Genomic DNA, 17,606 nt, shown 5'->3' with positions numbered 1-17,606 from the left:
CTCATTTTTACTGTGCACTGTACCAGCAGTTATGGACGAGCTGACAATAAAAAGTGACTTGACTATTTCACTTTCTACAGATTCTGCCTGCTGTTTCCAGCATTCCCTGATTTTTGTTTTGGATTTCCAGCATCTGCAGGTGTCAGGAAATGTAGAGCAGGCTTGACACAAAAGCAGAGCAGCAGGAACGATTTAGTGGTGAGCGATAACTTTAATAATCAACTTCAAAATAACAAGCCATGAGGGGCTACCAAACAAGAGAGAACAGAAGCTAAACTCAGAGGAGCTACTGGCTGAGGCTGTCTGGTTTGATGGCTGAACAAGGACTGTGGTTTAGACTGCAGGTGATGAGCTGGAAAGGAGAGATAGGTGACTCAAAGATTCGATGACATTTTATCATCAAAGTATGTATGCAGTATACAGTCTGGTGATTCATCCTCACACAGACGCCCATGAAGAAAAGAAACACCATTCAATGAAAACACCAAACACCCAATGTGCAAAAAAAAAAGGACAAATGACACAAGTGGGGGAAAAAAGGAGTGAAAAACACAGAATATAAAACATCAACCCACAGAGTCATTGAAACAGTCTAGGAATGTTCAGTTCAGTTCAATTTAGCGCTGTCATTTGTTGACTCATGTTATCTGGGTGGAGACTGGGAAGCGCTTGCCTGTGCAGGTCTGACAGCTGGTTAAATTTTTTACTTTAATTTAGAATAGGATTATTAGAAATTATATTTTATGTAGAGTTTGCATTTTTGTTTCTGCAGGAATCCATATATTTCAGGTGGCTCAGGTTCGGACACAATTTCAGCTCAACTTGCCCTCTGGGAAAGCCTGTAGCAGTGATTATTCAGGATTATTGAAGGCATTTAACACCTTCATCGCAGATGATCTGACAGCTAGAGGATTCTGTCAACTTCAGGTCTGTGTATACAAATCGTCCATCCATTTTCTGACTTTCTCCTGATGGTGTTACTTATAGGTATTGGCAATTCTTAAATATTTTCCACAAAGATCCGAGTGTTGAGTGTTAAAGTGGACATGTGAGCTTGGGCCTGCTGTCACTCAATATGTAAACGTTTATGTTGACCAGCATAAGAAACCAGATAATGATCAGCAGCAGGAGACAGCTTCAGTATGCTTCATTTTTATCTTATAACCATCAAGTGCTTTATTATTAACTAAAAATAGTTGGACTAATTAACCTCTCAGGCTAGTCAGCTCCAGCTCCCTTCTGGCCAAGCAGAACAGTGAACGTTCCTTAGAAAGACAGTAGATTGTACTGTAGTTCTTCCAGGTTGTATGGGCTGATGAATAATCTAAAAACAAATACAGCATATTCTGGAAATTAAACAGAAATGCTGGAAATACTCAGCAGGTCAGGCAGAATCTGTTGAGCAAGAAAGAGTTAACATTTCCAATTAATGACCAGCTAGGTTTTCAAAGACGACGTTGTTTAATTTAGTATGTAGTGTAAAGTACAGTTTAAATCTGGGCATTCCCTAACTACTATTTAGTGAGGTCATCAACCTGAATGAGGACCCCTTTCTTTCTCTCTGTAGGTGCTGTCTGACCCACTGAGAATTTCTCCAATTTCACATTTTTATTTTGGGTTTCCAGCATCTGCGTGATATCATAGAGTAGAATTAGACCATTTGGCCCATCAAGTTTGCTCCGCCATTCCATCATAGCTCTCTGCCCAATTCTCCTGCCTTCTCCCTGTACTTTATGGAATGAACCCATCAGTATTTTGCAGTATTTTTGAATTTTGTAATTTTAAGCAATTCTATTGCTGGGTGAGAAACCTATAGCTCTGGACTAATAGACAGATTCTGTGTTTAGAATCTCAGAGGCAATGGAGAATATTAAAGTAATCTTATTTTGTAAAAATGTTGTTTCTTTCTTCAGAGCTGATATTAGTAACATTGAATATGGTGTTACTCATTATCATAAATATCCACTTAGTACACAATCAGTTTGATAGAGGAATAAACCAGCTCTTTCCTTATCTCACCAATATGTGACTCCGAATCCAAACCCAGTTCATTAACACATAACCCTTGTAACATCTAAGCAAACAACTCAGTTATAGGACAACAGGTCATGGACCTTTCAGTTATGCACATAATCTGAGAATGTAAAGAGAACATAATTTTCAAATAAACTAATGTTGGTATATTCAGTTGAGGACAATGGAAGTGGAAAATGCTGTCAAAGACGTACTACAACTTCTCTTAAATAGCACAAAGAAAGCTCAGATGAGAATATATTGGTAAACATAGCATAAAATGAATATTGAGTGATATACAACAACCAGAAAATAATGGAACCATTCAATACAGGAGACTGTGGTAATTGGTTGATTATTGTCACATGCACCAAAATGCAGTGAAAAACTGTTTTGCATGCTATCTATGCAGATCATTTTAAAGCCTCGGTGTATTAAATTAGGGCAAAGGGAAGGAAAGGGAAAAGTAATAACAGAATAGAGTGTTGCAGTTACAAAGAAAGTGTAGTGCAGGTAGATAAAGTGCAAGGTCATGACGAGGAATATATCAAGTTAAAAATCCTTAGCCAGATGGTTTTTCTCTTTTTTAGGTTTCTGGCCTTGGGGAAATGGTGCTGGTTCCTGTCTGTGATAATTCAACTGTGTCGGTTGGATGTTTAAGCATAGACCGTTTAGGAGTGAATGTTACTTGGAAAGTGAACCTTTCAGCTATCCCAGCTTCTTCTCTCCCTGACCTGCATGACATAGGTAAATTATACTGCTTAATATTTGCACTCATTCACACTCGTGTGTATCATTAGTCAATAACACTATTCCCTCTTGTATTGGAAGAACTAGGTGGCTGCAGATAGCCTTTACTAGGTCATGCAACATTTTTGAACATTCAGGGAATTGACATAAAATGCTCAGAAAACAAGTGACTGACTGACTGAATGAATAATATTCACAGGAAGCTGTTACATGCCAACTATGATTATAAGCACAACTACTATTGATAGTATTTTGATGTAATCATATTCCTTCCATGTTTTCTTCCATTTGGGTAGTTATTTTACTTTACATTTACAAATTATTATTGTGCAGCTCATTCCCATTACTTTATAATCCACTTACATTTCTAAAATATTATTAATATTTTACATTACATATTAAATTCATCCTTGTTCCTCCAGCAGCTTATGTTTTTGCTCCAGATTCCAGCATCTGCAGGTTCTTGTGTCAACAGTGTTGGGTGTTGTACTGGGTACTATTATATTCTACAGTTCTATGTTATGTTTTAAATTTCACACATTTCTTAATATCCATTATATTCAGGATGTGTCATGCTGGTCAGATTAAGATTATGAACCAAAAACACTGTCTAACTTTAATTTCCAATAAAGTAAATGAAAATAAAATGGTTATGTGCAAAATAGACCCTGTGTTGGATTGGCAATTTGGGGAAGCTCTGAGCTATGAAACTACTCCATTTGCACACAGTTGTTGAGTTGGAGCTCAAGATCGTGACATTCTTACCAGTGAAGAGGAAAAATCATAGAGTCACAGAGTCATACAGCATGGAAACAAGCCTTTCAGCTCAGCTGGCCCATGCTGACCAGGATTCCGATCTAAGTTGTTATCTTTTGCCCATGTCCAAGTAACTTTCAAATGTGGCTAATGTACCTGCCTCAATCAGTTCCTCTAGCAGTTCATTCAATAAACTGACCATCTGCTGGTTGAAAATGTCTCTCAGGTCACTATAAAATCTCTTTTCTCCCCTACCCCCCCCCCACCTTAAACCTGACCTCTTGGGGGAAAAAACTGCACATTCACCCTCTCTATGCACCACACAATTTTATACAACCAAGTGAGATTACATCTCATTCTCCTTTTCTTCCTAGAGAAAAGTCACAATCTTCTCCATCTCACCCTATAACTCAATCCCTTGAGTCCCAGCACCGTCCTCGTAGATCTTCTCTGCTTTCTTTCTAGCTTACTGCCATCTTTCTTATGTCGGGGTGACCAAAACTGAACACAATATTCCCAATGTGGGCTCTCCAAATTCTTGTACAAATTCAACATAGCATCCCGACTTCGTAACTTCCAACTTAATGCCCTAAATGGTGAAGGCAAGTGTTCAAGAGCCGCCATCTCCACCATGTCTAAATATAATGACACAGGGAACTGTATATTATACTTGACGATCACTGTATCTAAAGAGATGGTTTTTGTATTCTACACAATAGTCATATTAAATTGAGGTACATAATAAACTGTAAGAGGAATGAGGGTACGGGAGATTTCACGGAAGAACCATAAAGTTAATCCTAGACAACATATACAATGGAGCAGCTTCCTACTAAACCAAAAGATAGCTTCCAATTCCCTCTACACAATCATATCAACTCTGTAGCACACTGGTTAAATAAAAACAGACGGGCAGAGTTGATATTTCAGTTCAATGATCTCTCGACTAAATACAGCAGAGATTTCCCTCTCCTCTGCATTTGGTCTGCATGTGCTCTCTGGGAACAGGGCCAGTCACTCTGGCTTCACTCCTGACTGTGCTGTCCAAAGTTTCTAATGGGATTCAAGTGGGCTTATTCCATCAATAAAAGCAGGGCCTTTGAGTTCTGCATAGTCCATGTACATCCTTTTCATTTACTCTCCTTTTTTTGCTCGAACACTGAATATGTCAAATTTTTTTTCTCAACCGGCTCAGGGTCTGGTAGCTGGGGGACATGTACAGTATTTAAAATAATAGAAAAAGAGCCTGAGGGGAGTATTGGAGACATTTCTTCTGCAAAAAGTCATTGATTTGGAAGGCACTGCCTGAAAAATGGGCAAAGTGGGGGAGAGTGATGTTAATTATGTGTTCTAACAGGAGGCACAATGAGCATAGTAGACCAGATAACTCTGAGGAAATGTGTAATAAATAGCTTTTTGTTTACATCTGCAGAAAATGCCCTGCTGGGAGAAGGCTTAGTTAAGCGCTTCACTGAACTAATTAACAGTGGAAAGTACCACATCATTTTGAATTCCAAGCAATTTCCAGCAGTGAATGATTCTATGAACAAAGGCCACAACATTTCACCCTTCATGGAGCTTGGGTGCAGTGATGGCTACCAAAGATTTTCAGCTGCTCAGAGAAGCAGAAATGATGTTAATGGATGCAGTAAGTGCTAACACCATTTAAGTCATTACTTGCAAGTTAATATCTCAGCAGTCAGAATTTTTTTCAGTGCAGCGCAGAAATAAGTGGCATCTTAACTCTTCATCGACTTTTCTACACCAAACATTTTCCTTGCACTTTTTGGTACTAAATTCAAATCCATTGCAAACTGAGTGGGGAGGTGGTGGATAAATGAATGAAACAAAAGAATGATAAATACTCTTGGCTTCTTGACAGAGGCAGTCCAACCAATTGTGCCATGGTCTCTATATGGATGAAATACTTGCATAAAATTTCTTTGGAATATATTCATCAAACCTCCCATTGTCACTGTTTATTCCTGGCCTTATTGTACCTTTTATCCCTGCCATGTAGGGTAGGAATACAGGAAATGCTGTACTGGTAAAGAATATCCATCTGATTGCCAAAATGGTTGTGTTCAAAAAGTGTTGGTGCGTGGCCAAATGGTTAAGGCGTTCATCTAGTGATTTGAAGGTCGCTAGTTCGAGCCTTGGCTGAGGCAGCGTGTTGTGTCCTTGAGCAAGGTACTTAATCACACATTGCTCTGCGATGACACCAGTGCCAAGCTGTATAGGTCCTAATGCCCTTCCCTTCGACAGCACCGATGACGTAGAGAGGGGAAACTTGCAGCATAGGCAACTACCATGGTCTTGCATACAACCTTGCCCAGGCCTGCGCCCTGGAAACCTTCCAAGGCACAAATCCATGGTCTCATGAGACTAACGGATGCCTATAATGTGTTCAATAATTCATTTCCTCAAATTTTTAAGAACACTTTGGAATGTTGAATTAAAGTTGTTCCACTCACCAAAGATAAAAATGGCAAAGATAGCCTTGTGGGATAAACCTGAGTTTCTTGTTATTTTGTGCCCATGCTTTTATGTTATCCAGACTTTCTCCTGCTGCAGAAATGCCTCTAAGAATGGGAGAGTAAAATAGATTGGTTTGGTTGCATTGCTTCTCTCTGTTGTATGAAAGCAGCTCCATAAAAACTTCATTCTCCCTTACTCCACATAAGTTACCAGTATCTCATGCTCTCTCAGAAAAGCAGTTTCATGTGGGAAGCATTTGCTTGTTTAGCAGATGAAGCACAACACTGAGGTGGAAAAAATGTCATCTTGGACAGTGATTGGAAGTCCCATGGCACTATGCAAAGAGAATGATAGTTCCAACCAATGTTTACTTTGCTGTTATTATTTTTGCTGGGTGCGATTCCTTGATTTGCATTTGTAAATTGCATGTTTTCTTACAGCAGTGTTCATTCTTCATGGAATACTTATATTAGTAAGCTTATCTTTTTTAAACCAAATTCAATATATTTAATCCTAAAAATCTTAGTTACCTTTTTTCTCTTCTCCCTCCACCTCATTCTGCCTGATGATCAAACTGGGGCTCTCTACCCTCATTTTTGTGTTGAGGTATCTCAATGAGATGAGATTGTTAAAGTGCTGGACAAACACAAGCAGATTTACAACTCAAAGCTGCTCTGAGTCAGTCCTAATTTGTGCAATGCTAAGCACAGTAAAGCGGGTGTGGGAGAGATATCACACTGATCCTAGCGGTTTAATAACATAATGCAGATTAATGTGTCAATTTACCAATGGCAAAATGACCGAATTAGAAATTACATCTGGTTGGATTTCTGAACATTTTGCTCATTGTGAAAATTTTAGAGGAGGGAATTGGAGTTCTGTGGGTGTCCTGGCCATAGAGCGATTCCTTGTGCAAATGTATTAAATTGTTTGCTGCCCTAAAATATTGTACATTTAATTGCACACAGGGCATCAACATTGCTAGCAAGATCAGCATGTATTGTCCAACCCTCATTACCATTCAATTAAGTGGCTCTTCAGGTTATTTCAGAGAGTGTTTCAGTGTCAATTGAACACATACGGATCCTGATTCATATAATCCCAGGCCAGGGAAGGATACCTATCCTCCCTTAAAGGAAAATAATCAATCTGATGTTTTGTTGCAGCAAAACTAACATGCTATTTTAAAATTCCAGGTATATTTAGAACATAGGATGTAGAATGATACAGCACATCAACAGGGCATTCTGCCCAGAATGTTGTGCCAAACTAATAGAATTAATAATCAATTAACCAACCAAACTAATCCTTTGGAGTATATCCCTCCATTTCCTGCACGTTCTGGTGCCCATCTAAAAGGCTCTTGAATGCCTCGGTTGTATTCGTCTCCACCACCATCCCAAGTAGTGCATTCCAAATACCTATCACGATAAACCTTGTCCTGCACATCTCCTTTGAACTTTCCTCCTCTGGTATTATGTATGTCCTCTGGCATGAGACATTTCAGCACTGGGTAGAAGATACTGTCTGTCTACTTTAACTATGCCTCTCATAATCTTATAAATCCTATCAGCTCTTCCCTCAGCCTCTCCCACTTCAAAGAAAACAACTCCCAGCACTCCTTATAGTACATGCTCTCTAATCCAGGCTGCATCCTGGTAAACCTCTTCTGTACCCTTTCTAAAGCCTCCATTCTGATAACGGGGCAACTAGAGATAACAATTTAATTTCTTCAGCTGCCACTTTACAAAATGAACCCATGTCTTCTGATCATTGGTACAAATATGTGGATTGCTAGTGCAGTTACATAGTACTAACAGACAATACTATTTCATAATTAATATATCACCAATGTCCTGAATTTTACAGAAATTGCACAGTTCACTCTTGGTAATATTAAAATTACTCTACAAATAACACAGACATTCTTAAAGTTATTTTGTCATCTTGCTAACCAGTCAAGTATGTCCAATTTGATATGATTTGCTTGCTTAGAAGTACATATTCCTGAGTCTGAAATCTGAATTTGGGTTATGAAAAGCAGTGGCCCTGATCCTTATTGAACACTGCAGAACATAGAACAGTGCAGCACAGGATGGGCCATTTGGCCGGCCCACAAATTGTGCAGGATCAATTAAATTAACCATCAAATGGCCAACTAAACTAATCTTTTCTGCCTACACAATATCTATATCATTCCATTTTCCTCACATTCATGTGCCGATCGAAACGTCTCTTAAAAATCCCTGTGTACCTGCCTCTGCCACCATCCCAGGAACCCACCACTCATTGTGTAAGAAACTTGTCCCTCACATCTCCTCTGAAACTGCCCTCTCTCACCTTAAATGCATGCCCTCTGGTATTAGACATTTCAATCCTGAGAAAAGATATTGTCTGTCTACTCTGTCTATGTTCTTCATAATCTTACTGTACAAGCCTCTATTAGATCTTCCTTCAGCCTCCGCCTCTCTGTAAGACCATAGAATATAGTTCTAGGATTAGGCCATTTGGCTCATTAATTCTGCACCACCATTTCATGGCTGATTCAGTTCCCTCTCAGCCTCAATTTCCCACCTTCCCCCTGTATCCCTTCATGACCTGACTAATCAAGAACCTATCAACCTCTGCCTTAAATATACCCAATGACTTGGCGTCCACAACGGCCTGTGGCAACAAATTCCACAGATCATTTTATACAACCCTATCAGGTCACCTCTCATCCTTGTTTGGCACAGCATTGTGGGCCGAAGGGCCTGTATTGTGCTGTAGTTTTTCCATATTTCTGTATTCACCAAATCTTGGCTAAGAAAATTCTGCTCCATCTCTGTTCGAATCGAATGTTCAGCTGTCCTGAGGTTGTGTCCTCTGATCTTGGATTCCCCTACCAGAGGAAACATCCTACCCACATCCACTCTTTTGAGGCCTTTCAACATTTCATGGGTTTCAATGAGATCCCCCCTCATTCTGAAGAATCCAGTGTGTACAGGACCAGAGCCAGCAAATGCTCCTCATATGATAAGCCTTTCAATCCTGGAATCATTTTTGTGAACCTCCTTTGAACCTTCTTCAATCTCAGCACATCTTTTCTTAGACAAGAGGCACATAACTGCTCACTGTACTCCAACTGAGGTATCACCAGTGCCTTATAAGGTCTCAATATGTTTGTTTTTTATCTTCTGGCCCTCTCAAAACAAATGCCAACATCACATTTGCCTTCCTCACCACTGACTCAACCTGCAAATTAGCCTTCAGGGAATCCTGCATGAGAACTCCTAAGTCCATTTGCACCTCAGATTTTTGAACTTTTACTCCATTTAGAAAATAGTCTATGCTTTTATTTCTTCTACCAAAGTGCATGACCTTACACTTCCCAACACTATATTCCATCTGCCACTTCTGTATCCATTGTCCTAATTTGCCTAAGTCTTCTGTAGTGTCTGTGCTTCCTCAGCACCACTTGCTCTTCCACCTATCTTCATATTGCCTGCAAACTTGGCCACAAAGCCATCAATTCTGTCAATCAAATCAAAGTTCCAAGTAACTTCTACTATCAAAGTACATGTATATCACCATATACTATTCTGAGGTTCAGTTTCTTGTGGGCACACTCAACAAACCTATAGAATAGTAACTATAACCGGATCAAAGAAAGACCACCCAACTAGATTGTTCAACCAGAGTGCAGAAGACAATAAACTGCAAATGCAAATATAAATAAACAGCAACAAATAATGAGAACATAAGATGAAGAGTCCTTGACAGTGAGACCTGTCCTCATTGTCACTATCAAGGTGCAGGTACAGAAGCCTGAAGGCACACATTCAGTGATTCAGGAACAGCTTCTTCCCCTCCGACATCAGATTTCTAAATGGATATTGAATCCATGAACACTACCTCACTTGTTATTATTCCTCTTCTTGCACTACTATTTTTAATTTAACTGTTTAATATACATATACTTCGTTTTTTTCTATATAATCATGTACTACTGCGACTAAGTGAACAAATTTTACTACATGACAGTGATATTAAATCTGATTCTGGCAACATTTCAATAATGCGGCAAGTGAAGTTGAGTGAAGTTATCCCCTTTTGTTCGAGAAGCTGATGGTTGAGGGGTAGTAACTGTACTTGAACCTGGTGGTGCGAGTCTTGAGGTTCTTGCACCTTCTACCGGATGGCAGCAGTTAGATGTGAGCATGACCTGATGGCAGACATTGTCCTCCTATGACAGTGTTTAACGTAGATGTATTCATTGGTTGAGAGGGCTTTACCCATGATGCGCTGGGCCAAATCCACTACAGTTTGCAGGAATTACCATTTAAGGGCATCAGTATTTCCATAGAAGGCTATCATTGACATAAAATATAAAAAAGAAGTGGTTCCAACACAGACCCCCGTGGAACACCAGTAGTCACTGGCAGCCAACCAGAAAAGGCTCCCTTTATACCCATTCTTTGCCTCCTGCCATGGGCTCTTAACTTGTTTAGCAGCCCTGTGTGTGACACCTTGTCAAAGACCTTCTGGAAAAATCCAAGTACACGACATCCAACGATTCTCCTTTGTCTATCTTGCTTGTTATTTCTTCAAGGAATTCCTACAGTTTTGTTAGACAAAATATTCTCTAATGTAAACCATGTTGATTACAGCCTATTTTATCATATGCCTTCAAGTACCCTGAAACTACATCCTTAACAATGGACTCCAACATCTTCCCAACCACTACGGTCAGTCTAACTGGCCTATAATTTCCTTTCTTCCGCCACTGTCCATTCTTGAAGAGTGGAATGACACTTGCAAGTTTCCAGCATTCTGGAACAATGCCCGAATTCATTGATTCTTGAAAGATCATTATTAATGCCTCCACAATCTCTTCAGCCACCTCTTTTAGAACTCTGTGGCTTAGTCCATTTTGTCCAGGTGACTTATCTACCTTCAGACATTTCAGTTTCCCAAGCACCCTCTCCCTACTAATAGCAACTTCACTCACTTCTGCCCCCAACACTCTTGAACTTCTGGCATACTGCTAGTGCTTTCTATAGTGAAGTCTGATGTAAAATACTTATTCAGTTCATCTGCCATTTCCTTGTCCCTCATTACTATCTCTCCAGCATCATTTTCCAACAGTCCAATGTCTACTATTGCCTCCCTTTTACACTTTATGTACCTGAAGAAACTTTTGCTATCCTCTTTAATATTATTAGCTAGCTTACCATCCTATTCCATCTTTTTCTTGTTTAAGACTTTTTTTTAAGCTGCCTTCTTTTGGTTTTTAAAAGCTTCCCAATCATCTAACTTCCCACTAATTTTTACTCTATAATATGCCCTCTTTTTGACATTTATGTTGGCTTCAACTTCTCCTGTCAGCCACAATTGTATCATCCTGCCTTTAGAATACTACTTTGGGATGTATCTATCCTGTCCCTTCTGAATTGTTCCCAGAAACTCCAGTCATTGCTGTTCTGCCATCATCCCTGCTAGTGTTCCCTTCCAATCAATTTTGAACAGCTCCTCTCTCATGCCTCTGTAATTCTCTTTACTCTATTGTTATATTGATATATCTAATTTTAGCTTCTAAAATGGCAGGGTGAATTCTATCATATTATGTTTATTGTCTCCTAAGGGTTCCTTTAACTTAAGCTCTCTAACCATTTCTAGTTCTTTGCACAACACCCAATCTAGCTGATCACCTAGTGGGCTCAACCATGAGCTGCTTTTAAAAAGCTGTCTTGTTGGCATTCTACAAAGTTCCCCTCTTAGGATCCAGCACCAACCTGATCTTCCCAATCTAACTGCACATTGAAATTCCCCATGACTATCATAATATTGCCTTTTGACATACATTTTCTATCTTGCATTGTAGTTTGTAGAGCCCATCTTTGCTACTGTTTTGGAGGTCTGTATATATCTCCCATCAGGGTTTTTCTTTTTTTTAAACCCCTGTAGTTCCTTAGCTCTACCAGCCATGACTCTACATCTTCCGACCCTATGTCACCTCTTTCTAATGATTTGATTTCATCTTTTATATCAGAGCCACCCAAAGTCTTTTGCCTACCTGCCTTTCCTTTCAATACATTGTGTATCCTTGCAGGTTAATCTCCTAACTATAATGCTGGGAGGATTAGAATATAAAAGTGAGGATGTAATGTTGAGACTTTGAGGCACTGGTGAGGCCTTACTTGGAGTATTGTGTGCAGTTATGGGTCCTTTATCTGAGACTGGATGTGCTGAAACTAGAGAACATTCAAAGGAGGTTCACAAAAATGATTCAAGGATTAAATGGTTTGTGGTATGAAGAACATTTGTTGGCTCTGGGCCTGTATTCACTAGAATTTAGAAGAATGAGGAGTGACCTAATTGAAACCTATCTAATGGTGAAAGGTCTTGATAGAGTGGATGTGGAGAGGATGTTTCCCTTGGTGGGAGTGTCTAAGACATCCTCAAAATAGAAGGGCATACTTTATAGTGTATTATATCTATATATTTAAGACAGGTTGATAGATAATTGATTGGTCAGGGCATGAAGGGATATGGGGGAGCGGGGAAGGAAGGAGGTTGGGGCTGAGGGGAAAAATGGATCTTCCATGATGAAATGGCAGAGCAGACTTAATGGGCCAAATGGCCTAATTCTGCTCCTTTATCTTATGAACTTGTAATCATCTTTCAGCCATGAATCACATCATCATACATGCTAATCTGTAACTGTGGTTCTAGTTCCTTTACCTAAAACAACCCAAAGTTGTTTATCCTCAGAGAAAACAACCCCAGTTTGTTCACCCTCTCATTTACAGCACATACCCTCTAATCCAGGCAGCATCTTGGTAAACAACTTCTGCACCCTCTCCAAAGCCTCAACGTTCTTTCTATAATGGAGCAACCAGAGCTGTATGCAATATTCCAGGTGTGGCCTAAGTGGAGTTTTATAAAACTGCAACATAACTCCCTGAATTTTGAACTCATTGCCTCAACTAATGAAGGGTTGCATGCCATTTGCCTCCTTAACCACTGTGTAGCCACTTTCAGGGAGTTATGAATTTGGACCCCAAGATCCCTCTCCTCATCAAGTACAGATCCCTGTGGAACACCACTAATCATAGACTATAATAATCATCGACTAATCAAGCTAGAATAAATCCCTTCGACCACTACCCTCTGTCTCAGATGGGCAAAGCAGTTCTGAATCCAAACGGCCAATTCACCATGGATCCCATGCATCTTAATCTTCTGGATGATCCTCCCATGAGGGACTTTGTCAAACATTTTACTAAAATCCATGTAGACAACATCTACTGTATTTAATTTTCCCAGCTAAATACCTATCTTTTATTTTTACTCGCTGGAAAATAATTTTGTTACCTGTCCCTTTCTGTTACTGCCCCCTGTCTCTGGCTAAGTTTCTTTTGAAGTATAAAATACATTTGATAATCTTCATATATTATTATCATTTATGTTGTCATTGTCTCTTAGTTTTTTTTTGTTTAAATACTGTTTGGTCAAACATGACCTCTTTTTGAAAACTATACTTGAGTTTCTGGATTTTTAACAAACTACAGCTTAGTCAACAGGCTGGATGTAAACTATGATCACACAAGTTCAGCATTGGATGTGTTGAAGCATGCTATACAGAGACTCAGACCTTGGAGATTAATGGATAGAAATTTATCTTCTGTTGAATGAACTAAATGTACAATGACGTGGGAACCATATTTCAAAAGTAGTTTTCAATGCCACCATCACATGTCTCAGGGGGAGTAGCTGTTCTAAAGCCCCTTCACTCCCATAAAGCAGAGGTAGTTTAAAGAGGGTTTAATTAGCACCACACCTAGCCTTTTGGCTTGCTTAATGTAAAGTAATGATTATTCTAAATAAGATTGATGTCACTTCAACAATGAGTACTCTAAGTGAGAAGCTTTGAGGCAGGTTAGATGTGTTTCTGACTTCTGAGTTACTTTTCAGCAGAAAGCGTGAAAATTGGTATTCCTTTACTTTAAAAAAAATCAAAAATGATCTCAAGTTTAATTATTCATTTTATTGTACAGCACTGAAGCAAATTGTGTTTCCAGTCTGCAAAGTGATGGATAATCGTGATCCTTTCATTTTACAGTTGTATGCCCTGCTGGCAGCTTTTTCCAGGATGGGAGGTGCATTCTGTGTCCCCCTGGGTTTTACCAGGAGACTACAGGAAACTTGTATTGTAACAAGTGCCCAGTGGGGAGGAAAACAGTATCTCCTGGAGCTTTTTCAGCCCTCCAGTGTAAGTATATTTTTTGATTTGTTTTTTCAATACACTTATCTCTTTCCTGATTCCCAATTTTCCATGTTGCATTTCTTTCCAACCTCATGCGTTCACAGTATACATTCTCCTTCCCTGTCCTGGCCTTGTGTCTGCCTCTCGTCTTTAGCAACTAATCTCTCCACGTGCATTGCTTCTATATTCTGCTAAAAATTCTGCTCTCCATTTTGGTCAAAACCCAAGCCAACAGTGTGTGTAAGAATGTCGGTGCTTTTGTTACTAATGATTAAAAACTGGAAGCAGGAACCTGTCATCTGATGTTGTGGTTTGTGGCCACACAGGGAATGTCAAGCATTTCCTCCTTTGTTGTTAAATATAGTGAATTCCTGCAATGGTGTTGATTCCAGAAGTGGACATGTGACATGTTCAGCAGGGGGCATCCATCTGTTATTTACTCTTTGATCCTGCTTCCTTTTCCACAAATGGGTTTATTCACCATTTTCATTCAGTGAAGGCAAACGAAGACCTGCGTTAGACTTGTTTTGTAAAATCCTTTTTGAAGCACCTGGATGAGAATTTGAATCACTAAGATCTAGAAGGCTGCAGACTAAATGTGGGTTAATTGGATTAGTATGAATGGATGCATGATGGTCAGTGTGGATTGTAAATTATTATGATGAGGGCAGCTCTGGAATTTAGGAGACATTTTAGTGTCAGAATAAAAAATAGTTTAAAGTCAGATTTGCACTGGGGTTCTTGTTTGTACTGAATTAATCTTTACTGAGGTCAAACCGTTTCTAGGATATAGATTCATACATCATGAATATAGCCCTTTGGCCCATCAAGTCCACAATGACTATTCTAGCACTCACCTACGCACTAGGGGCAACTTACAGTGGCCAATCTACTCACTGGCCTGCACCTCTTTGAGATGTGAGAGGAGACTGGAGCAGCCAAATGAAGCTAAAGTGGTCACAGAGTGCAGACAGCACCAGAAATCAGAACTGAACCTGGGTCACTGGAGCTGAAAAACAGCATCAGCTGTACTGGCTGTGTCACAATGCTCTTCTGCTTACTGTCCATTCAGACTTTATCATTTGAATTAAATGGAACAGTATTAAGGATATCAGAACTTTAAATTATTGATGGATGTTAGGAGAGTTTAATGTACTCTCTGGCCAAATGAATGAAAGGTCTTATTAAAACAGATAGTATTTGAGTATGTTCTGAAATTAAATACAGAAAATGGAAATACTCCGCATTCATGGCAAGAAAAACAGAGCTAATGTTTCAGGTTGAGGACCCTTCATAGTGAAGAGAGAAATGAAATTGGTTCTGAGTTGCAGAGAAGGTAGTGGAGAGTTGGATAGGACAAAAGGAATAGTTTTGAAGCACGTGAGGACAGGGATGCCTTTGAATAATGTGTAAATGAGGTCATCCAGTCTATGCATTAATAGGGGCCATACAAGGGAGACAGTACAAGAAAAGGAATATAATCGTTACAAAGTGCAGAGCTGCAGGATATGCTGAGTTGACCAGGCCATGCTAATGGAGAAAGAAACCTGAACTGGTATCACAAATGAACCAGCCATTTCAGATACTGAAAGAGAAAGAGGGCTACTAGAAGTTGATAGTAAATCTAGAAGGTTGCAAGGCGCTCCTATGGCAGAAGTGTTTTTCCTTAAACTTGCAAGATTTTCAAGTGAATGCACTTTGTTGGTAGCATAAATTTTGAGATTGAACAGATGCAGCAACATGAAATAAATAATTTCCATCCATTCATTTTGACAGACCATCCTCATCCAGTCAACTTCTTTCAAAAATCAAAATAGTGCTGTTGCTGGAAATCTAAAATAAAACAGGATGTGCTGGAGTTATTCAACAGGTCAGGCAGCATCTGTGGGGAGGGAAATATTGTTGTTGTTTAGATCTGTGGCCCTTCATTGACTTGCACGGTTACTCTATGTAACTTTGCACTATTTGAGCACTTTGTTTTTATTCGAGGTTTCCAGCAGAGAGTCATAGTTGTAGATCATGGATGCAGGCTCTTTGGCCCATCCAGTCCATGCTGACCAATATGCCCCATTCAGTCTAATTCCATTTCCTAGCGTTTGAACCATAACTTTCTAAACATTCTCAATCCATGTTACTGTCCACATAGATACCACACTTGGTATTAAAAAAAGAACAAAGTTCCTATTGAGTAGATTGGGTGCATGTAGAAGTTGTATAGCATGCTTGTCCTTATCGGTTGAGAAGTTGAGTATAAAGGTCTGGGAGTTATGTTGAAACTGTACAGAACTTGGATTAGGCTATATTTGGAGCACCGTGTGCAGTTCTGCTTCCTGGAAAAAAAGGAAGTTTGTGGAGTTTTAGAGAGGTGCACAAGAGGGTTGACATAATATTGCCTGGTTTGTAATGTATTACAGTAGTGAAAATGAAAGGTTAGACAAACAAGAATTGTTTTCTCTGAACTGTTGAAGGCTGAGAGGTGACCTGATGGATTTGTATAAATTATAGAGGCATGGATAGAATAGATAGTCAGTCTTTTTTTCTCTGAGATTTCAACAATTAAGGTCCATGGATCTGAGTTGAGATGGGAAAGTTTAAAGGAAGGATAAAAGGCAAGTTTTTCTTGGATAAAGAGTGATAGGCATCTAGAATTCACTGCCAGAGCAAGTGGTGGAAGTAGATATGATAGCCATGTTTATGAGTCATTTTAACAGGCAGATGAACAGGCAAAGAATGAAGGGGAACAGTGCAGGCAGATGGGCTTAAGTAAGTTGGCATTGTGGTTAGCACAGTCACCATCGTTGAAATGCCTTTCCTGTGTTATATTGTTCTATGCTGCTCTTCTATGAATATCTGCATCGAAGATTCTCTGCTCCTCTGACAAGATTTCTATTTGTTTCTTTTACTCTGCTCATTCTTAATGGTTTCATTTTCCCCTCTTGTTTCTGGTGAAGTGTTGAGTCCTGATGAAGGGTCTTCAACCTGAAATGTGAATTTTGTTCTCCATATTTCTTGTAGTTTAAAAAAAAATTAACCCCTATATCCCTCACCTGTCCAGACTGTATCACAGTTTTTTTTTTTTTTTTTTTTTGGACCTATCAGACCTGATGATAATTCTGACATGCAGGTACACAATTACAATTTTGATTTTTAACCTAATACTGTTTAAGCTCCCTAGGTGACACTGTCTGAAAATTTCAGGTGGGAAACTTCAAGAAGCAAAAATCCTGGCATTCAATGACCTCTCTGTTCTCCAGGCTCTCTGGAGGAAATGTAACTTGGATCCTGACATTTTTACCAAGTCGGATTGGGGAGGGGTGCACTCTGTAAGATGCGGCTTAATCTGCCATTAGGGTCTCATAAA

At 39.4% G+C, this 17,606-nt stretch overlaps 1 protein-coding gene across 1 annotated transcript in view; it reads left to right on the top strand.

Moving 5' to 3' along the window:
- The window catches only part of tg (thyroglobulin), a 360,953-nt gene that overhangs the window by 77,590 nt on the left and 265,757 nt on the right, over positions 1-17,606 (top strand). The window contains exons 18-21 of the mRNA XM_072246581.1: positions 773-927; positions 2,604-2,760; positions 4,952-5,167; positions 14,102-14,251. Of these exons, the coding sequence (XP_072102682.1) occupies positions 773-927; positions 2,604-2,760; positions 4,952-5,167; positions 14,102-14,251 (678 nt within the window). The remainder of the gene's footprint in view (positions 1-772; positions 928-2,603; positions 2,761-4,951; positions 5,168-14,101; positions 14,252-17,606) is intronic.

Source organism: Mobula birostris, chromosome 1 (genome assembly GCF_030028105.1).
Source record: "Mobula birostris isolate sMobBir1 chromosome 1, sMobBir1.hap1, whole genome shotgun sequence".
NCBI lineage: Eukaryota > Metazoa > Chordata > Chondrichthyes > Myliobatiformes > Myliobatidae > Mobula > Mobula birostris.
This window is presented reverse-complemented; position numbering and strand designations above follow the sequence as displayed.